The 23,242-nt window shown below is 37.2% G+C and overlaps 1 protein-coding gene across 14 annotated transcripts in view; it reads right to left on the minus strand.

Moving 5' to 3' along the window:
- LOC105498579 (kelch like family member 32) overlaps positions 1 to 23,242 on the minus strand; it is a 209,120-nt gene that overhangs the window by 93,845 nt on the left and 92,033 nt on the right. For all 14 annotated transcript variants that reach the window (XR_011623526.1, XR_003021909.2, XR_003021908.2 and 11 more), the window contains one exon: positions 8,260 to 8,367. Coding sequence is in view for 9 of the 14 variants with exons in the window: in XM_011770719.3 (XP_011769021.1) it covers positions 8,260 to 8,367 (108 nt within the window). In the remaining 5 variants the exon portion in view is untranslated. The remainder of the gene's footprint in view (positions 1 to 8,259; positions 8,368 to 23,242) is intronic.

Below are 23,242 nucleotides of genomic sequence, written 5' to 3' on the forward strand. Positions count from 1 at the left end.
TAAACAATTCATAAGTTTTAAATTATGCACCATTCTGAGTGGCATGGTGCAATCTTCAATCATCCCACTCTGTCCCACCAAGACATGAATCATTCCTTTGTTCAGCATATCCTCACTGTAGATGCTCTCTGCCTGTTAGTAACCTAGTAGCCCTCTGGGTGATCAGATCACTGTGGCAGTATCTCAGTGCTTGTGTTTACTTTACTTAATAATGGCCCCAAGGTGCAAGAGAAGTGGTGTATTGCTATAATTGCTCTACTTTATTATTAGTGATTGTTGTTAATCTCTTATTGTGCCTAATTTATAAACTAAATTTTATGACAGGTGTGTATGTATAGGAAAAAAACATAATATATATAGTATATATAAAAACATAGTATATATAGTATACATACTATGTGTATGTATAGAAAAAACATAGTATATATAGGGTTTGGTACTTATCTGAGGTTTCAGGCATCCATTGGGGTCTTGGAATATAGCCCCTGCAGGTAAGGAGGGGCTGCTATATTCCTTAGAATGTGGATTTCTCTCTGTACCCCCCAAAGCCCAGGGCACAGTGGAGGTGCCTCGGCGGCCTTTTACTTGCCAGGTAGGTACTGCCAGCTAAAGAAAGGATTGTGAGGCTAAAATATTTAAACCACCGAATAGTCTTAACACTACTCCCAAGAGAAACATTTAAAAATTTTTCTTCCGTATTTGTTCCATGTGCTACTTTAGCTCAACTGGGTTATGTTTATGAGTAAATCTGACAGGGACTTTCTCCATATAAATGGACACTTCTGCCCCTGAAGGGATGGTCCATGAGAAAGCAGATCCAATTAAGATTCCTGTCACTCTGCTGCCTGGCCTGATGCTCAGGTCTCCCAAGAAAAGTATTCTGCTGTGGGGAATACAGTTTCAACGATCATCGAAATGTAATGCACAGTGTTTGCAGCATCGGGGCTCTATATCAAAAAGTCATGTGAAATTACTAGGGAACCAAATGACAATCAGTAAGAAAAAGTTACTATGTGAGACCTCTGACTGAATGAATATTTTTAAGATAATTTTCCCTTTTAACAGAGTATCATAGTTTTCTTGATTTCCAAAGGCTTTCAAATATGAATACTAATAGTTATACAATATTTCCTTGTAAAGATTGTACTGAAGCATTCTCTGGGTCAGAGAAGTGTAGTTAGGGTGAATACCCCCCAAGTGATGGGTTCTTCTATGATTTTGAGAAGCCAAGGGCTGGAGTTATTGAATAATAAAGAGAAATGCAAAGAACACATATCCTAAGGCATCCTTCTTCAGAAGCCTAGATATGACATAATTGGTTCACAGCTGACAGAGTTAGCAGTGCCTGGAAGTAGAGAATTGTAAAGGGGACTATAAATGTCACTATCATTTGATGCAGAGTTTCTCTCTCCACTGCGTTTCTGGAATCTCTTTATCAGTCTCCAAGGGACAGAACAGGAGGATAGCTCTCTGGAAATTAAGAGGAAGCTCACTAGGTTTCAACCCTTGCTCCACTACATGTCAGGTATTTATCACAGTGCTTGGCATATAGTCTATATTCCTTGACGTCATCATAGCCAGAGTGTCAAACAATAAACTTCATTGTGGTTTTCAGTCCTATTTGCTTCCCTTTGGGTCCTAAGGTACTCAAATTTCTAGAGGCTTATCCCAAGGCCTTTGGTGCTGGAAGTTCTACTTTCCAAGCAAGGGCTCTTCTTTTTATAAAAAGGATCTTGATGTTTTCTGGGTTTTTTCATTTTTGCTTTTTGATTTTCTAAAAACACCTGCCTGCTCCTGGGTGGCTGACCTCTTGTCTAGTTTGGACTGGGATCCATCTCCCAGGCAACATTTCCATCAGAGTATTTTTCCTCCTTCTTCCTCATGCCTTTTCTACTCAGGACTGGTCTCAAACATTAATAAACTTGGCCAGTGTTTCAAAGTGAGGAGAGTAAGGGAGGCCAGGGTAACAGGATGGGCCCTCTTGCCCACCAGAGTAAATGGAGTTTGTATTTTCTTAGATTCACTTTATACTTTTCTCTCTAAGGTAGATCTGCCCAGAGTCAGTTTATGTCACCATTTGCTTCCAACCTTGCTCCCAAAACAAGCCCTGCAGAGCAACAGCAGCCTGGCCTCTATGCCCTCCACCACTGGTTCTGCTGTAATAATGGCCTCCAGGCATGGCTGTGCAAGGACACCCACGACGGCTGCATTGCATCACAAGCTCTATTCAAACAGTGTCCCAAGCAGGGTGTGCCCAGATGAAGGGCACATTTCTCATGAGTGCAAAGGCAGAGTGAATGCTTATGCAGACCTGTTTGCTACTCAATAGGAAATGCATGCATTTTCAGAATATGTATTAGCATTAAGAGGAAAATTTGCTTTTTCTTTAAAATTTCCTGGATGAAATCTGTAGGCCAATTTTAAGAAGGCTACACTTTAGAGCAATGTGTAGGAGGAACACACACACATCTTGCTACACTTAGAGGCATTCATTCATCACTCCCACTCTATACTTCCAATTTCTCTCCAAGACAGCAACAATTTCCAGACACTTAAAATACGTACATTTCATACTATGCATATTACAACTGACTAAACATATAATCAACTGTTAGAAATAGCTATAGGCAGATACACTCGATGTTAACCCTGAGTTTTTACAAATCTATATACATATCAAGGCTAAAGACTCATGTCATTGAATGTCCCTAATAGTAAATAACAGTTAAGAAACTGAAGAATTATGCTTTCACTCACATTCCAATGCTCCAACCTTTTTGCTTAATGTTAATGTCTGTTCCATAGTAAGAGAAAGCAGCTGTTCACCTATCCCAAGAAACTACAATTCATTATTTTTGCCATCAGCTGTGTCGATGTCTCAAAGGGAAAATAGATTTATTACAAATTAAAGATGTTTAAGAACCAAAATTTCTCGGATGTCGTTCAAGAAAGGCTGTAGAGGTATCAGCTTCTACTCTGTGGCAAAGAGTGATCACACAGAGAGAACAAGTCCAAGCCCTCATGGACTGACTTGAAAAGGCACAGTTTTCAAGTTGAGAAAACCACCAAGATAGTGTACTCTGTAAATGCCCAAACACTTTTCTGCCTCCTTCAACAAAGTCTAACAAATATAACTTAATCTTTTCTTAATGACAGAGTATAATTGAAAACGAACAACAGACTTGAAATTAGTAGTACTGGGTTTGCCTAATTGGGCCAAAATATCTGAGCGAATGATCTGAGTCAATTCACTGCATCTCCCTGGGCTTGTCATCTTTCAAGTGGGGTCACAGCATTCCTTAGAGCTGTTTTAAAGATTGGTTTAAACAGCACGCATAAAGTGCCTAGTGCTGTCCCCTGGCTTTTTCAGAGGGTGCACCAGGAAATGTCAGCCCCCTTCCTGTCCCCTCAGCACACAATTTGAACAGATGAATTACTGCTGTATGCCACAGGCTGTCATATGCCTCTGTGGATGCACAGTCAGAATAAGTCTCTGGTGTTTGGACAGAATAATTGCAGCCCCAGGTCTGGCCCTAGGACTTGCTTTTCTTTCTTCCTTTTTAAAGGCACTTACACCAGATATATTTTCATCTCATGTGGCTTTTTTTTTCTCAGAAAAGTAGAATTTAAGCACCTGAGGCATATGACTCCTGGGCAATGGGATATGGCTGCCCTTCTGCAAATACCTTCCTGCTTTCTAAGTAGGTTTCTTTGTCTTCAAAAAGTCAGCTCCCTTTCTGCTATCTTCACTTCAGTTCACATTTCATAGATCCTTTGTGTGATAGGAATTACATGCACACACGCATGTACACACACACAGGCATCAACTTAGATATTCTGAAGGAAATCACAAAGCAATCAAGCAAGCAATAAGGCAGCCACATATATCTGCACGTGTATTTTAACTCAGCCTTCCCAGGAATTTGTACTCTTGAGTTTCCCAATACTTCAAACATGCTTTACAGACCATTGCCTCTAGGCTTAAACCGTTCAGTTGCTAATAAAGCTGAGTGCAGACACTATTTACTCGGGTAGTTTTACAAAAAAAAAATTACTGTTTCATCTCCATGGCAACACCTATGAAGAGCTATGGGTTTTCAATCTCACTCTAGAGATGGGCAAATACAGGTGTGACCACATGTAATTCAGGTATAAAAATAGAAATAATAAGACACAATTTAGAGATGGTATCGTTCTTCATACCTGTAAACCAAAAAACACAAAATACATGATTTATTCACCTCACTAGGAATATATTTTGGCAACTCTGTGAATGATAATGGCCTGCCTTAATTTCCTAAGGCTGGAAATTTGGCGGGGCTAATCCTGAATTTGTGATCTACGACTTTTCTTTCTCCTGTTATACTTTCTACTTGATTGATGGCTTATTTCCTTTATACTTAGTAGTTTCTTCCAGCTGCTAGAGTTGCCTCAATTATTCTAAGACACATATCTTCAACTCTACTGACTCTGGAAAAGAGAATAAATGATATCATACATTTTAATAAGCCTCTAAAGAAAATTTAGTGAAAAACAGAGACTACAAAGACAACAGAAAAGATTAATGACAGTGAGACTTCATTCTTTGAAAATGTAAAGTCAACAAAACTTTAGCCAGACTAAGAAAAAAGAGAGAAGATTGAAATAACTAAAATCAGAAATTAAAGAGAAGATATTACAACAGATACCACAGACATACAAAAGACAAGAGACTATTATGAATAATTACACACCAAAAAATTGGACAATCTAGAAGAAATGGATAAAGTCCTAGAAACATACAACCTAGCAAGACTGAATAAAAAAGTAATAAAAAATCTGAACAGACCAATAGCAAGTAAGGAGATTATATCAATACTATTAATAAAAAATATTTCCCAATAAAGAAAAATCTAGCACCTTATAGCATCACAGAATTCTACCACACATTTAAAGAAGAACAAATATCAATCTTTCTTAAAACTCTTTCAAAAAATTGAAGAAGGAACACTTTCAAATTCATTTTATGAAACTAGCATTATTATGATACCAAAGCCAGACAAAGACACTGCAAGAAAAGAAAACTTCAGGCCAGGCCGGGCGCAGTGGCTCAAGCCTGTAATCCCAGCACTTTGGGAGGCCGAGACGGGCGGATCACGAGGTCAGGAGATCGAGACCATCCTGGCTAACACGTTGAAACCCCGTCTCTACTAAAAAAAATACAAAAAACTAGCCGGGCGACGTGGCGGGCACCTGTAGTCCCAGCTACTCGGGAGGCTGAGGCAGAAGAATGGCGTAAACCCGGGAGGCAGAGCTTTCAATGAGCTGAGATCTGGCCACTGCACTCCAGTCTGGGTGACAGAGCCAGACTCCGTCTCAAAAAAAAAAAAAAAAAAAAAAGAGAAAACTTCAGGCCAATATCCATGATGAACATGGATGCAAAACTCCTCAAGAAAATACTAGCAAACCACATTCAACAGCACAGTGAATGATTAAAAGAATCATTCACTATGATCAAGGGAGATTTATCCCTGGGATGCAATGATGATTCAACATATGCAAATATTAATAAATAAATGTAATATACCATATTAACAGAATGACAGACAACAACCATATGATCATCTGACTAGATTCAGCAAAAGCATTTGACAAAATTCAGCATCCTATCATGATAAAAACTTTGAAAAAGTTAGGCATAGAGAGAATGTGTCTCAATACAATAAAGGCCATACATGAAAAGCCCAGAGTTAACATCATACTCAATGGTGAAAAGTTGAAAGCTCTTCCTTTAAGATCAGAAACAAGACAATTATGCCCATTTTGACCACTTCTACTCAACATAGTACTGGAAGTTCTAGCCAGAGAAATTAGACAAGAAAAAAAAAAACACAACTGAGAACTTGAATAGTTGGCAATCTTGTGCAAAAAGAACAAAGCTAGAGCCATCACAAGAAGATGAGAAAATAAATAACCCAATCAAAAAATTGGCAAATGACCTAATAGACCCTTCTCAAAAGAAGACATACAAATGGCCAACAGGTATGTGAAAAAAATTCATCATCATTAGTCATCAGGGAAATGCAAATGTAAACCATGGTGAGATATCACCTCACCCCTACTATATAAAAAGACAATAGATAACAAGTATTGGTGAGGGTGTGGAGAAAATTAAACCCTTGTGCACTGTTAGTGGGAATGTAAATTAATACTGCCATTATGTTAAACAGTATGGAGGTTCTTCAAAAAAGCAAAAATAAAATTATCATATGAACCATCAATCCTATTTCTGGGTAACAGCCAAAGGAATTGAAATTATTATGCTATAGAGATATCTATATACCCATGTTCACTGCAGCAGCATTATTTGCAGTAACTAAGATATGAATGCAACCTAGTTGTCTGTCATCAGGTGAATAAATAAAGAAAAGATGGTATGTACACACAACATACCGCTATTTAGCTTTAAGGAGTAGAGAAATCCTGTCATTTGCAATGACATGGATGAACCTTGAGGACACTATGTTAAGTGAAATAAGCCAGGTCCAGAAAGACAAATACTTCATGATCTCACTTACATGCTGAATCTAAAAAAAGTTGAACTCATAGAAGTAGCAAGTAGAATGATGGTTACCAAAGACTAGGGGAGGGTGTTTTCTTGTCCATTTAGTGTTGTTACAAAGGAATACCTGAGATTGGGTAATTTATATAAGAAAAAGGTTTATTTGGCTCATGGTTCTGCAGGCTAAACAAGAAACATGGCTCCAGCATCTGCTTCTGGTGAGGGTTTCAGGCTGTTTCCACTCATGGCAGAGGGGAAGCAGAGCTGGCATGTGCAGAGATCACATAGTGAGAGAGGAGGCAAGAGAGTGGGAAGGAGGTGCCAGGCTCTTTTTAATAAACAGCTCTCTCAGGAATTAACAGTGAGAACTCACTCACACCCTGAGGGACAGCATCAGTCTATTCATGAAGAATCAAACAACATGACCCAAACATCCACCTACAGACCCCACCTCCAACACTGGGGATCAAATTTCCACATGAGATTTGGAGAGGACAAACATCCAAACTGTAGCAGGGGTGGATGGGCTGAGGGGAGATGTGGATCAAAAGGGTATATAGTTTCAGTTAGACAGCAGGAATAAGCTGTAGTGATCTACTTCACAGAATGGTAACTATAATAAATAATAATGCATTATATAGTTCAACATTGCTAGAAGAGTACATTTAAAATGTTTTCACCACAAAAAAATAGGTAGGTGAGGTGAAAGATTTGTTAATTAGTCTGATTTAATCATTCCACATTGTAAACATATATCAGAACATCACATTTACATCACATAAGTATACAGAATTATTTGCTAATTAAGAATAAAATTAAACAAAAATAAAATTCAGTAGATAAATGAGCTCCCACATATTCTTCAAGACCCAAATACCACCCTTTCTTTAAAATTTTGTACTGGTAGCCACACTTGACCACATGCATCCTTTTCCTACTCTGTTTTGTATTCTGCTTCTGTTATAACTCTAACACCAGTGAGGATTTTAATTATATATTTAATCATGTATGCCTCTCTTTCTCTCATTAGGATGCGAGCCTCTCAAGAGAAGACGCTTTCATTTTAGCATAGAAGATAATGAATCCAAGTTGGATGAAATGGTGCTAAAGAACAAAAATTTATAAAAGGGGAGCTAAACATCTAGTCTGTATTTGAATTGATTTATTTGAGTAGTTCTCAAATGTAAATGGATATCCTCTGATGTCCTATAAATCCTATAACAATTTTAGTCATGAATGTATTAGGATTTCAAACCATCAAAATCTACTAATCTAAATGCCTTCAATTATGACTCTGAGATATGTGGAAGACACGGTACCAAGATGCTGGACATAAATTTTGGGGGCTCTAAATTTTTTGTTTTGTTTTTAAGACAATAAAGCCATGATTGAGTCACTGAGCTTCAGTGATAACAATGAGAATCCATTATCTTGCAAACTCTTTCCCTTATGATAGTTCTTTAAGACATTCAAAAAATTACACCAGCAAGCACTAAGTTCAATTTATAATACTATGTTCACTGTATCATATTTAAAAATCAAATTGCTTTACTTACCTTTCAATAACTTTAGTCATAAAATTAAGTGGATATGAATCTTATTTTTAACATCAAAATGAGTAACAAGAACAATAACTAAATCTCATACCTCAAGGATAATCTCCTTTGGTTAGGTGTAGTTAAAATATTAAACCTTTCAGATCACATTTAATACCATACCTGTCCTGTGTATGCAAATTCCAGAGCCTGTTTTAAGCCAAGGCTGGTCACACCATGCAAATTAACTTCATCAGCTCCACTTTCCACCATACAAAGACTGAACATTGCCTGAGGTGAGGAAAGAAAGAAAGACAGTTTTGAGACTTTGAAAGCAAGGGAGCAAGACAAAATTCTACAGAGACTAGGGAAAACAAAGTTTTACAAATTAATAATTGATTTTGATTTTTGAAATGCTTCTACAAAGTGTCATTGACACAAACCACTGTAAATCATCTTGATGTCTGAACAGTTACAATAACAGCACACACAGGATGGCACTCCTCACTATATACAGTACTTCCATATGTAATACACAGTCTCATTTTGAGGTGATGGTATTTAGGCTCACCGAACTCTCTTTCTCTTGGTCCTGGATTCTCATAGCTACCAAGTTATATGCAGCAGTCCCAAATATCCTGCCCAATAGGACACGAAAAGCCTTCATCTCCTGACTTCTCTGCTTTTTTCTGCCTCAGTCCAATGAAACAGCTAGTTCCTCTCATCTGCCATTGTATTAGTTCATTTTCATACTGCTATAAAGAACTGCCTGAGACTAGGGACTTATAAAGGAAAGAGGTTTCATTGACTCACAGTTCAGAATGGCTGGGGAGGCCTCAGGAAACTTACAATAATGGTGTAAGGTGAAGGGGAAGCAAGGATTGTTTTTCACAAGGCAGCAGAAAGAAGAAGTTTGAAGTGAAGGGGAAGAGCCCTTTATAAAACCATCAGATCTTGTGAGAACTCACTCACTATCACGAGAACAGCATGGGGGAAATCACCCCCATGATTCAATTACCCTCCACCTGGTCTCTCCTTTGACATGCAGGGATTATAGGGTCTATGGGGACTACAATTCAAGATGAGATTTGGGTGGGAATACAAAGCCATGTGTCACACACTCCATTTTAGTGGTTCTCAAAGTGTAGCCCTTGGACCAGAGACATCAGCATCACCTGGGAACATGTTTGAGTACAGACTCTCAGGGCTCCACTGCAGACTTATTGAAACTGATACTCCAAGTGGGGCCCAGCAATCTGTATTGTAATAGGACCTCCAGGTGATTCTTATGCCCACTTGAATTTAAGAACCACTAAGCTATTCAGTGCAAGTGAATTTGCCCCCAACCAATTCTCCAAATGGCCAATTTATTGCAAATCAATATGTCAAATGAAAATTTGAAATTAAAAAAAAAAAAAACTTGCCAAATTAAACAAATGTATGAGTTTCCATAAAAAAATTTAAAAAGGCGGCTGGGCGCGGTGGCTCAAGCCTGTAATCCCAGCACTTTGGGAGGCCGAGATGGGTGGATCACAAGGTCAGGAGATCGAGACCATTCTGGCTAACCCGGTGAAACCCCATCTCTACTAAAAAATACCAAAAACTAGCCGGGCGAGGTGGCGGGTGCCTGTAGTCCCAGCTACTCGGGAGGCTGAGGCAGGAGAATGGCATGAACCCAGGAGGCGGAGCTTGCAGTGAGCCGAGATCTGGCCACTGCACTCCAGCCTGGGAGACAGAGCAAGACTCCGTCTCAAAAAAAAAAAAAAAAAAATCTAAAAAGGCAAAAAAAAAAATACAACCCGACACTAATTTGTGCACCGTTAATCTTTGACTGAAGAAATATAAAGAGAATTCAGTTTTGTTTACTGATAATGAGAGAAGTCTTGTGGGAACTGTTCCCTGAGATTCTGCAGTTTAGCTAACTTTATAGTAGCAAAAAAAACAAAAACAAAAACACCTCACTATACTATGTGGTATTTAGTCCATGCTGAACTTTTTTAATTTAAAAAATGTGATTTTTTTTTTACTTTTGCCAATGTATCAATATTCATCTTTTAGAAATTTTGTTTATTTAAATTTTATCAATGCCTAAGGAATGTACATATTTCGGGGGTACATATGATAATTTAATATAGTCATACTTTTTAATGACCAAATCAGTGTATTTGAGATATCTATCACCTTAAAAATGTCTTTTCTTTATGCTTGAAACATTCAAATTATTCTCTTATAGTGATTTTCTTTTCTTTCTTTTTTTTTTTTTTGAGATGGAGTCTTGCTCTATCACCCAGACTGGAGTATAGTCGCTCAATCTTGCCTGACTGCAACCTCTACCTCCCAGGCTCATGAGATTCTCCTGCCTCAGCCTCCCGAGTAGCTGGGATTATAGGTGCCTGCCACCACTCCTGGCTAATTTTTGTATTTTTAGTAGAGACAAGGTTTCGCCATATTGGCCAGGCTGGTCTTGAACTCCTGACCTTGTGATTCGCCTGCCTCAGCCTCCTAAAGTGCTGGGATTACAGGCGTGAACCACCATGCCCAGCTCCTTTCTAGCTATTTTCAAGTGTACAATAGATTACTGTAAACTATAGTCACTCTACTGATCTAACACTAGGTCTTATTTCTTCTATTAAACTGTATATTTGCACCCATTATTCAATATCCCCATCATCCTCCCCCTCCCAACGACCCTTCCCAGCCTCCTGGGTAGGGTAACGGGTAACCACCAGTCTACTCTCTGTCTTCATGAGATTCACTTTTTTTTAAGCTCTCACATATGAGTGACGACATACATTATTTGTCTTTTTGTGCTTGGCTTATTTCACTTAACATAATGACCTCCAGTTCCATCCACATTGCTGCAAATGACAGGATTTCATTTTTTTATAACATTTATTTGGGTATATATACTGCATTTTCTTTGTCCATTCATTCACTGATAAGCACTTAGTTAATTCCATTTTCCTTTTTTTTTTTTTTTTTGAGACAGAGTCTTGCTCTGCCACCCAGGCTGGAGTGCAGTGGCATGACCTCAGCTCACCGCAACCTCCGCCTCCTGGGTTCAAGCAATTCTGTTTCCTCAGCCCCCCGAGTAGCTGGGGCAACAGGCACGTGCCACCACACCCGGCTAATTTATATATTTTTAGTAGAGACGGGGTTTCACCATGTTGGCCAGGCTGGTCTCGAACTCCTGACCTCAATTGATCCACCTGCCTCAGCCTCCCTAAGTGCTGGAGTGCTGGGATTACAGGTATGAGCCACTGCACCCGGCCCAATTCCAAATTTTGACTATTGTGAATAGTGCTACAATAAACATGGGAGTGCAGATATACTGATTTCCTTTCTTTTGGATATATAATATATATTTTACAATATACTGATTTCCTTACTTTTGAATATATACCTGTGGTAAAATTGCTGAGTCATATGCAAGCTACATTTTTAGTTTCTTGAGGAACCTCCATTCTGTTCTCCATAGTGGCTGTACTAATTTATTCCCATCAACAGAGTAGTAGAGTTCCCCTTTCTCCATATCATTGCCAGAATCTGTTATTGCCTCTCTTTTTGATAAAAGCCATTTTAACTGGGGTGAGGTATTTCACCGTAGTTTTGATTTGCATCTTCTGATGCTCAGTGACCTTCAGTATTTTTTTACATATGTCTGTTGGACATTTGTATGTCTTCTTTTAAGAAATACCTATTTTTGCCCATTTTTAAATTGGATTTTTTTTTTTTTTTTTTGGCTAGTGAACTGTTTGAGCTTCTTATATATTCTGGTTATCAATCCCTTGTCAGATGGTAGTTTACAAATATTTGTCCCCATTCTGTGGGTTTGCCCTTCACTTTGTTGATTGTTTCCTTTGCTGTGTAGAAGCTTTTTAGCTTGATGAAATTCCATTTGTCTATTTTTGCTTTGGCTGCCTGTGTTTTGGGGGTCTTAATCCCAAAAAGCCTTTGCCTAGACCAATGTCCTGTAGCATTTCCCCAATATTGTCTTCTAGTTATTTCATAGTTGGGGCCTTAGATTTAAGTCTTTAATACATTTTGATTTGATTTTTGTGTATAGTTAGAGATAAGGGTGTAGTTACATTCTTCTGCATATAGTTATGCAATTTTCCCAGCACCATGTATTAAGAAGACTGTCTTTTCCTCATTGTATGTTGTTGGCACCTTTGCAAAGATAAGTTGTCTGTAAATGTGTGGACTTATATTTGGGTTCCCTATTCTATTCCATTGATCTATGTGTCTGTTTTTATGCCAGTACCAGGCTGGTTTAGTTACTATAGCTTTTTAGTACATTTTGATATCTGATAGTGTAACGTCTTTGTTCTTTTTGCTCAGGGTGGCTTTGGCTATTTGGGATTTTTGTGGTTCCATTTATATTTAGGATATTTTTTCTATTTCTGTGAAGAACGTCATTGGAAATTTGATATGGATTGCATTGAATCTGTAAACTACTTTGGGTAGTATTGTTATTTTAGCAGTATTCATTATTCCTATCCATGAACATGGAATATCTTTCCCTTTTTTTGGCATCATCTTCTTTCATCAGTGTTTTATAGTTTTCCTTGTTTAGATATTTTACTTCTTTGGTTAAATTGATTCCTAGGTATTTTATATTCTTTGTACTATTGAACTAATAGGATTTTAACAAATGTATTTTTTTATCCTCACAAGTCTATACATTTTAAATTAATATGTATAAGATGAACAATATAAACTGATGACCCATTATTCCTTGTAGAGATCTTCATTTCCATCTCACTGCATTAGAGAGTTTTACGTTTTCATAATGAAAAGGATTATTTTTGAGAGCTTAATTTATGGTTAAACTTTTTACTGTTAGAAACACTAAATTATTGCTCTCTTGCCATTTAAGAAATTTTCCAAAATAGATTTTAAATACAATTTGAAAAAATAAAATAACATTCAGAATATCTTAAAGCTATTGGGAGTATTTAACATATAATATATTCAACTATATTTGATATATTAAAAAGCTAACATTCATAATGTATTTAACTTTCAGAAATTTATCATAAATTTTAAAAATTGAACATTTTTTAGAACTTAGGATGTTCCACATAGTACAGCTTAGTGCCAAGAGAAATTGCCTTGACCACTATATCCCCCTGTAGGAGAAAAGAGCAGGAGGACTCCTACAGTCTTTGCTGCTAAAGATCGCCAGTCTTCACCAACACAAACCCCAGCTGACAGAGATGCCTGGAGCCCATGCTTTTGCATACCCTGGAGCTGAAGGGGGTCACTCTGGCACCCTGCACCTGGTATGGCTTCACATGAGCCTACACCTGGCTGTGATGTCACTTGTCTTGCACCTGCACCAGGACCTGGCAACCCCACGCACCATGACAGTGTCACACAATCCCCAAAACCAGTGCCCCTGCATACCCTTCAGAACTTGCATTGGACCCACAACCACCACACACCCCACCCATCCTCACACCTCAGGTGATTATTTAAGAACCACCACACACCCCACCCATCATCACACCTCAGGTATCATCACACCTCAAGTGAAAGTCTTCCCCACCAAAGCCAGTCTGTAATATCTGAAAGATGTAACTGCTCCTTCTAATGTTCAGACACCAATGCAAGGCTACAAGGAACATGAAATGTCAGGGAAACCTAACATCACTAAAGGAAATGATAATTCCAGTAACGATACCAAAGAAATGGAGACCTATGAATTGCCTGACAAAGTTATTGTTTTAAGAAATTATCATTGAACACAGACAACTCAATAATATCAGGGAAATAATACATAAACAAAAGGGAAAGTTAGAGAAATGTAAATTTTATGTAATACACAAATGAAAGGGAAAATTAGAGAAATGCAAACCACAAAAATGAAGCAAATTCTGAAGCTGAAGAACACAATAAATGAAACAAAAAAATGCAACAGAGAGCTTCAATACCAGACTTGATCAAACAGAGGAAAGAATTAGTAAACTTGAATACTGGTCATTTAAAATTATCCAGTCAAAGGACAAAAAAGAAAAAAGAGTAAAAAGGAGTAAAGAAAGCCTATGGCTTTTATGAAACAGTATCAAGTAAACCAATTTATATTATAAAAGCTTAATAAAAAGAAGAGAAATAGAAAGGAGAAGAAAGATTATTGAAAACAAATAATTACCAAAAACATTTCAAATCAGGGGAAGGAAGTGGACATCTGGATTGATGAACCCCAAAGAATCCTAAATAAGTTGAATACAAAGAGATCTGCACCAGGATACATTATAATTAAATTTTCAAAAGTTAAAGACAGAGAATTTTGAAAGAAGCAAAAGAAAAGTGACTTGTCACATATAAGGGAACCATCTCCATGAGACAATCAGTGGATTTTTTTAGTAGAAATATTGCAGGCCAGAAGAGAGTGGGATGATACATTCAGAATACTGAAAGAAAAAAACTGCCAAGAATACAATATCTGGCAAAACTATCCTTTAAAAATAAATGAAACAGAAAATCTTTCCCAGGGAAACAAAAACTGAGAGAGTTTGTGACTCCTAAACCTACTTTACATGAAATGGCTAAGGGGGTTCTTCAAATTGAAACAAAAACATGCTAAACAGTAATGTGAAAGCATAAGAAAACATAAATATCACTGGCAAAAGTAAAGATATGGACAAATACATAATAATGTAACACTGTAATGGTGGTGTGTAAGTTACTTTTATCCCAACATTTAAAAGATAAAAGACCAAAATTTGTTGATGGATACACAATATAAAAAGAAGTAAACTCTGACTACAAAAACATAAAGTTTGGGGGAGGTGGTAAAAGTGGAGAATTTTTGTGTGCAGTTGAGTTAAGTTATCAACTTAAAATAGACCATTGTAACTACAAGACATTTTATGCCAGGCTTGAGGTAACCACACAGAAAAAAAAATTATAATAGATATACAAAAGATAAATAGAAAAGAATCAAAACAAATACTACAAAAATAATCAAATAACAAAGGAAGATAGCAAGAGAAGATGAGAGACCACTTTCATTCAACTTAGTACTGGAAGTCCTACCCAGTGCAATTAAACAAGAAAAAGAAATAAAAAGCATCCAAACTGGAGAGAAAAAAGTGAAATTATCTCTGTAGATAACATGATTATATATGTAGGAAACCCTGAAGATTCAACCAAAAAACAATGTTAGAACTAAGAAATGAGTTTAACAAAGTTTTTTGGTGCAAAATTAACATTCAAAAATCAGTGGTATTTCTGTACACAAACAGAAAAGTAATAAAAAAGAAATTTAAGAAAACCATCCCATTTAAAAGAACAAAGAAAATACTTAGGCATAAATTTAATCAAAGAAGTGAAAGACTTGTCAACTGAAAGTTATAAAATACTGGTGAAGGAAATCAAAGACACAGATAAAATGGAAAGACATCCATGTCCACGGATTAAAAAACAATGTGTTAAAATGTTCATACTACTCAAAGTGATCTATACATTCAACACAACCCCTACCAAAATCCAAGTGGCATTCTTTATAGAAATAGAAAAAAAAAATGCTAAAATCAAATGGAACCACAAAAGACCCTAAAGAGCCAAAGAAATCTTAAACAAGAAGAACATACTGCAGGCATCATACTTCCTGATTTCAAAATACATTAAAAAGCTACAGTAATCAAAACAGTATAGTACTGTCATAAAAACAGATATATAGACCAACTAACAGAATAGCCCAGAAATAAATCCATGCATCTGTGGTAAACTGATCTTTGACAGGGTGCCAAGAACACACAATAGGGAAAGGACAGGCTCTTCAATATATGGTGCAAGAAAAACTTGATATCTGCATGCCAAAGAATAGAATTGAACCCTTATCTCATATCATACGCAAAAATTAACTTAAATGTGTTAATGACTTAAATGTAAGATTTAAAACAATAAAGAAGAAAGTGTAGGGGAAAGTTCCTTGACATTGGTCAAATAATTTTTTGGATATGACACCAAACTACTGGCAACAAAAGCAAAAATAAGTGGCCTTGCATCAAACTAAAAACTTATGCATACCAAAGGAAACAATCAACAGATTAAAATGGCAACCCACAGAATGGGAAAAGTATTTGCAAACCATATATCTGATAAAGCGTTAATATCCAAAAATATTTAAGGAACTCACAAAATTCAATAGCAAAATAAATAAATAAATAACTGAACTTTAAAATGGTCACAGGACCTGAATAGACATTTTTCCAAAGAAGGCATACAAATGGGCAACAGGTATATAAAAAGATGCTCAATATCACTGATCGTCAGGGAAAAGTAAGTAAAAACCACAATGAGGTGTCTCTTCACATCCGTTAGAATAATTATTACCAAAAAGACAAAAGATAATTGTTAGTGAGGTTGTAGAGAAAAGGGAATCCTTGTTATTATTGGTTGGAATGTAAATTGGTACAGCCATTATGGGAAACAGTAGAGAGGGTACTAAAAAATTTTTTTTAAAGAACTACCTTATGATCTAACAATCTCACTTCTGGGTATGTATGCAAAGAAAATGAAATTAGTATCTCAAAGTGATGGCCACACTCCCATGGTTATTGCAGCATTATTTACAATAGCTACAATATGGAAACAATCTTCATGTCCCTCAACGAATATATGGATAAAGAAAATATGAGATATACACATACACACGAACATTATTTAGCCTTAAAAAAGAAGAAAATCCTGCCATTTGCAACGATATGGATGAACCTGGAAGACATTATGCTAAGTGAAATAAACTAGACACAGAGAGACAAATATTGAATGATCTCACTTATATAGGCATATTTTGGAGATAGAGTGGGTTTAGTTCCAGACCACCTTAATAAAGCAAATATCATAACACAATGAGTCATACATATGTTTTGGTTTCCCAGTACATATAAAAGTTATGTTGACACTATACTGTGGTCCATTAAGTATACATACAAAGTGAAGAGCACCTGACATATGGCAAGCTCTTAGTAAAATTTATATTTTGTGGTAACAACAAAATGTAGTGAAGTTTCTTTTAAGTATTCCCTGGTTTAAAGGACTGATATATTAGGAGAAGCACCAGTTTCGGTTGTTTTTTTTTTTTTTAATCAAGTGTGGCTATAGATAAAAAAGGCTAACAGGAAATTATCTTTAGAGTTAAGTAGATTTTGTTTATGCATTTGTAGAAGATTACCTGAAATTCCAAAATTAAAAAATAGATCACAGTTAAATAAAAACCTTTAGTTTATAAAATGTTGAATTTGCTTCTAAACTTCTTGAAAAGAACCTGAAAGAAATTTCAGTTGTTTTCAGTGTCTGCTTTTTATTACATGGGTGGCTAAGTTTTTAACACTCCCCACACCAACCAAGTTCTTTTTTCAGATCTTCCAGTTGTAATTGCACCTGATGTGCTGACCACCTGCTTGCCATCAATCCCATATGTACAGCAGGACTCAAATAGCTTAAACTGCAGAAGGATATTCTGGGTTAATGAAAAGGAAAAACTTCCTAAGAACAAAGGTTAAAAAAATAAAATAGGCTGCCAAAGGAGTTTTAAAAATCTACATTTCTAGCGTCTTTCAAAAGTAATCAGGGTAACACTGGCATAGAATAGGGATCCTCAATCAGAGGGTTAGTAGAGTTGGGAGGAAAACACAATTCCTTAAATAGTGTATATCTATATACACTATTGCACGTTTGTATGTGCAATAAAGAGACACCATATTGGTAATTATTTTATATCAATACAATTAAATGCATCTATAATTGCTATATTATAGAGTATGATTGTAGAGGGAAAAAATAGACTTAATTTTATCCTGTTTACATAAGTATTTTTTTGGATCATTGCAATGAACATGTATTACTTATGAATTTCAAACAATTCCCTTTTAAAAACTTGGTTTTATTTTTAATGTTCAGAACTATGCAGGAAGATACATCTAGTTCTATAACCTACTGGTCATGTGGGCAATTTATCTTGGAACTTTGGCTAATTTTTTACCTTCTCTGAGCCTCAGGCCCTTTATCTGTAAAATGGGAATAATACCAACTTCACAGGGTTGTCATAGGTTTAAATACAATTATGCTTAATGTCAGGCATAATATATGGCACACAGTAGATGTTTAATAGGTAGAAACTGTTGCTATAATCCAGGTTGAATGTCTCACTGTCCCATGTCTCCCTTTGATTCCAACTGAAACGACAGCTGAGAAACAGCACCCTCCACTCAACTGCTGACTAAATCCATTCATTTCAAATAGTTTCCAAATGACAGTCTCACTCTAAATCCCTATCTCTGGCTTCAGGACTTCACTTTTGCAACATACTCCTAGACTTCTACTTTATGGAATGACCCCATTATAAAAATCATCACCACCACTTCTATAAATACAGAACTTCCACTTTGACATCACATCATACTGTTTAGAAATTTAACATTGCCCAGGCACCGTGAGTCATGTCTATAATCCCACCACTTTGGGAGGCTGAGGCTGGAAGTTCACTTGAGGCCAGGAGTTTGAGACCAGGCTGGGTAACATAGGGAGACCCTATCTCTACAAACAATTAAAAAAATTAGCTGAGCATGGTGGTATGCACCTGTATTCCCAGTTACTCAAGACGGTGAGGGAGGAGGATTGCTTGACCCCAGGAGTTTGAGGCTGCAGTGAGCCATGATCACACCACTGCATCCCAGCTTGGGCAAGAGAGTGAGACTCTATCTAAAAAAAAAAATTAATGTTAAAAATTTAATGCTTATCACAATTTTTAAAAACCATAATTAACCTAAAGATTAAAAAAGGGGAACTATTATATCAAGGTCAATGTCTTGGATATAATAAATTTAAAAGACATCTCAATTAGGAAGAGCCTCATTGGATATCACCTGGTAATAAGGAAGAACTTGGCCATTTGGCACAGTGAAACACCAGTTGCCTAGTCTATCCGAGCTAGTGAAACAATGTCCAGAAACCTGCTAGAGACCACGAGGAAGGCCAAAGTCTCCTTGGCAGCAAAAGAGGTGATGAGGCCAACAGTAATATTTTTAAGCATATAACATCTTGAAAAGGTAGACTGCAGGCTCCATGAAGGCAGGTGCCGTATCTCCTTCTCTCACTGTGGTGCTCCCAGATCCTAGGAGTACATACATGCAATAAATACAGCAAATGAATGAATCAACCAAAATGATCTTCAAAACTCATCTACAGATGATGTCCTACCACCCTACAGTGTCATAAACAAAAAGAATTCATTCTATGTAACAGAGAATGTTCTGCATGAAAGGTGTTTTAGGTACCAAAATGTAAAATCATAACTAAAGAGAAAGAGCATTCACTGTAAGCTAAACACTTGAGAAACACAAGTGAGTTCAAAGCTAGACACTTAGAAAAAAAAGAACATATGTCAATGTTCTCTATCAAGTCACAACATTCTGCCAAAGCATGGGATAAAGTTCTGCTTAGAAATATGAAAGCATTGCACAGACTCATGCTTGGTTCACAAGATTTTGTCTTTGGGAGAGCCTCAGCCAGGCTGAGATTTACAGTCATCACAGCTCATTTGTGGCTGATAATGTGCTGCCACCAACACAAACCTTTCTAGTTTGTGAGTATATAATCCACTTTAAGTGCCTACCACAGAGGGAGGTACGGGAAGCTCCACCTCCCAGGTTCACGCCACTCTCCTGCCTCAGCCTCCTGAGTATCTGGGACAACAGGCGCCCGCCACCACGCCCAGCTAATTTTTTGTATTTTTAGTAGAGACAGGGTTTCACCGTGTTAACCAGGATGGTCTCGACCTCCTGACTTCGTGATCTGCCCGTCTCGGCCTCCCAAAGTGCTGGGATTACAGGCTTGAGCCACCGCGCCCGGCCGTGAAGTTTTCTTGAGTCATGTTAGTTGTCATGCAGACACAAGATTAGTTACAGCTACATTTTAGGGTGGTACCTTATGACACAAAACTGACAAAAATTCTACTATATCTTCATAGATAAGTAAAATGACAGATGATAGACTTTTTAAAGCATCTGGTAAAATATGATCTTTTTACCTGGCAAACTATGTCCAGCTTTGGAGTTACACTGAACACAGGCAAAACCACTGAGACTCCCATTTTATCAAGAATACATATAATCTTACAGGTGAAATAACTGAATTGTTTGGAGGCACATTCAACCCTTACATTTTATGAACATTAAACAGAGTTAAATGAAAGTAAACAGATATGTCTAAGGAAGTCATTGAAAAGAGCAACTTGCAATGATGACAGTATATCCATTACATCTTACATCTTCTATATGCCCACTGTTACATAATTAGTGATGTTTACAATGGTCATGAGGCATTACAGAGATTTGAACTAACTTCTGAATCAACAAAGATTACATTTTGATCAATTTAGTGTTAATGGTTATTAGCCTTTATTACATTTTGGTTACACCTCACATACAGAATGGGTAGTAAATCTCAGTTAATGAGACCATTCAATTAACTGCAATAGCCCATTCCCTTCCATTAGGGAGAAGAGGGTCCCACTCACAGTCAAATTGGACTATTTACCTCCTTTATCTTGCAAATGAATAAAATAACTCAATCCATCTGGGGAGCTAAACGGTCTGAAAGAGTGAGGATGTTTGGTTGGTGATTTTCTTCCTCTTTATAATTGTTTTAATTTTTCCTCCCATAGTATAATAATACTCTCAGAGAATAAAATAACACAAGACAAACTAAAACAGTAAAATTATACTACTATAAATATAATTAGGCAACAAAAATTAATATCTCTAAAATAGTTTTCCCTCACCTTAACCACATAAAATAAAGATCCATCTTATATGCTAAAAATTATGTTACATATTGTTTTTTTCTAAAATCTTCAAATATGTAGCTTGTTTATTTAAAGGATCTAGCTGCGTTTCACAGCTTTGCTCTTGGCACAGTTGCTTCCTAAATTAACTATACAGTGATAATGAGCCCTTCAAAACAAGCATCATTATGGTTTATCCTGTCTGTTTAGAATTCTCCTCCTGAATGTGGCCATGTTTCAACGACCTGGGTCTTCTGGGAGAGAAAAGGGTGGAATAAAAAAAGGACACAAATCAAGTTGTTTCTTAGCCAAAGTTATGGTAATTGTGAAGGCCAGAAACTGCTGCTCACCATGCCGTTGGGTAACTCACAAAATTTGTCCTTGCCAGTCTTTCCATCTTCTGGAAAGTGGCATCCACACATTTGACTTCAGCCTTGGGTTGCCCTCTCAGATCCCTATGGTTCTCCTTATTCCTCTGGTGATACTGTTACTTTCCAGTTGTATTCCCTGAACATGGGATCACAATACAGTCCTACCCACCATACAAAGAAGTCCATTGTTTAATCTGTCACAAATTTGCCTCTTTCAGATGTTTAGGGATGGCACTTTTACTCTTTCTTAATGAATACATTTGCTAAACCATTATTGAATGAATCAAATTAATCAAAGAGGCTGTTTGATCTCCCTCATATGGCAGCCAATGGCACAATCCTGCTTTTCACAAACTTCTAAGGACACCCCGACTGAGACATAACCTAGATTTCCTGCATTTTGACAGCTGTCCTAAGACAGAATTTGGGACTTGCACGAAGGAATGACTGAGCAGTTGTGATTAGAGTCTGCATGGATCAGAGAAAGCATGAAAAAAGGAAATTTTTTTTAGAGAACAGTGACATTAGAAAAGGTTGAAAGCCTGGAGAAAAAAAGAAGTGAAGCAACTGAGGAGGCAGAGCGGGGTATTCTTTACTAAGGAAAATATGATAGGAATTCAGGGGGAATTCTCTAAGACCACAAGAGATTCCTATGTGGTTTTCAAAACTGTGCTGGGTGTGTGTAAGAAGCAAGACTAAACTCTAGTCTCTCTTCTGCAAATGGAATTTTGGAATTTTAATACTTTAGAGATCACTGGCCCCTCCCTACCTAAGGTGTGGTCCCTGGAATCCAGCATTGGTATTGCCAAGGAACTTGTAAGAAATGTAGAATCTCGGCTTCTACCCCACACTTACTAGATGGGAAAGCTGAGTTTTAACGAGAGCCCCAGGTGAACCACATGCACATAAACGTTTGAGAAGCAGAGCTGGGGTAGTCAGTTCTCCCCCTTGCAGCACTCCTTGCATACTTGAATACTTGAGGTGATGAGACACCTAATATTTTTCATGACAGGCTGTCCCTTGCTGGAGAAATATTAGTAAAACCTTCAAAATATTGACTTCTAATCACACTCCTGATAACTTTCTCCCCTTGGCCATAGGAGAAGGTCAATGCGTTCACTCTCTTTTGTGCTTAACCGCCTTTCAAATATATATATAGTAACAGCTCTAGAGTCTCCTACTGGAAATAGTATCTAATTCGAATTCTCTGAGTCATAAAAATGTTAGTGCTTGAAGCCAATGCTCGAAGTTTTGTAGGCTGAACAGAAGGTCTGAGTCCAAATCCCAGCATAGATCCCTAGATATGGAGGGGTGGGAGTGATTACTATACAGAAAATGAAAGGTATTTCAAAAGAAAGTGGATTCAAGGACATAGTCTTTGAAAGAGTAAATCATCCTAAGCTCCTGAATGGTGGCAGTGGTAAGAACTTTCAGGCAAATCTTTCACACTGTCTCCCTTTCCCCCCAATTACTTTGGTTGATTTTCTCTGGTCTATTTCCTTCTTAACAATTTTCCTTAAGAGGAATTTCATGTGGCTACCTCAAAGCTGCTTTTGACACAAATCACTCAGAATATTCCTATGGAATTCAAAAAGTAGAAGTTTTTAACAAGTTTCAATTTGTCATAAAGAATGACAAGGAAGTTTCTTACCTGCCCAATATGATATTGGTAATGGCTTCCTGGAGCCCTGTTGAGGGCTGTAAGGCCACATCCAGCTCAAGTGAGAGTGGTCAGGATCTAGTCATAACGTCTGTCGTGGGTATAAATAGGGACCAGGAGCAGACAAGTACTAAAACACACAATTTCTGCCCTAGAATTCACCATGTCATCCATAAGATCTGTTATCCCTTTCCTCGTATTTTTTTTTCTTTTTCTTTTTTTTTTTTGAGAGGGAGTCTCCCTCTTTTGCCCAGGCTGGAGTGCAGTGGTGCAATCTCGGCTCACTGCAGCCTCTGCCTCCTGGGTTCAAGTGATTCTCCTGCCTCAGGCCCCCAAGTA

The sequence above is a fragment of the Macaca nemestrina genome, chromosome 5 (assembly GCF_043159975.1).
Source record: "Macaca nemestrina isolate mMacNem1 chromosome 5, mMacNem.hap1, whole genome shotgun sequence".
In the NCBI taxonomy this organism is placed as follows: Eukaryota; Metazoa; Chordata; class Mammalia; order Primates; family Cercopithecidae; genus Macaca; species Macaca nemestrina.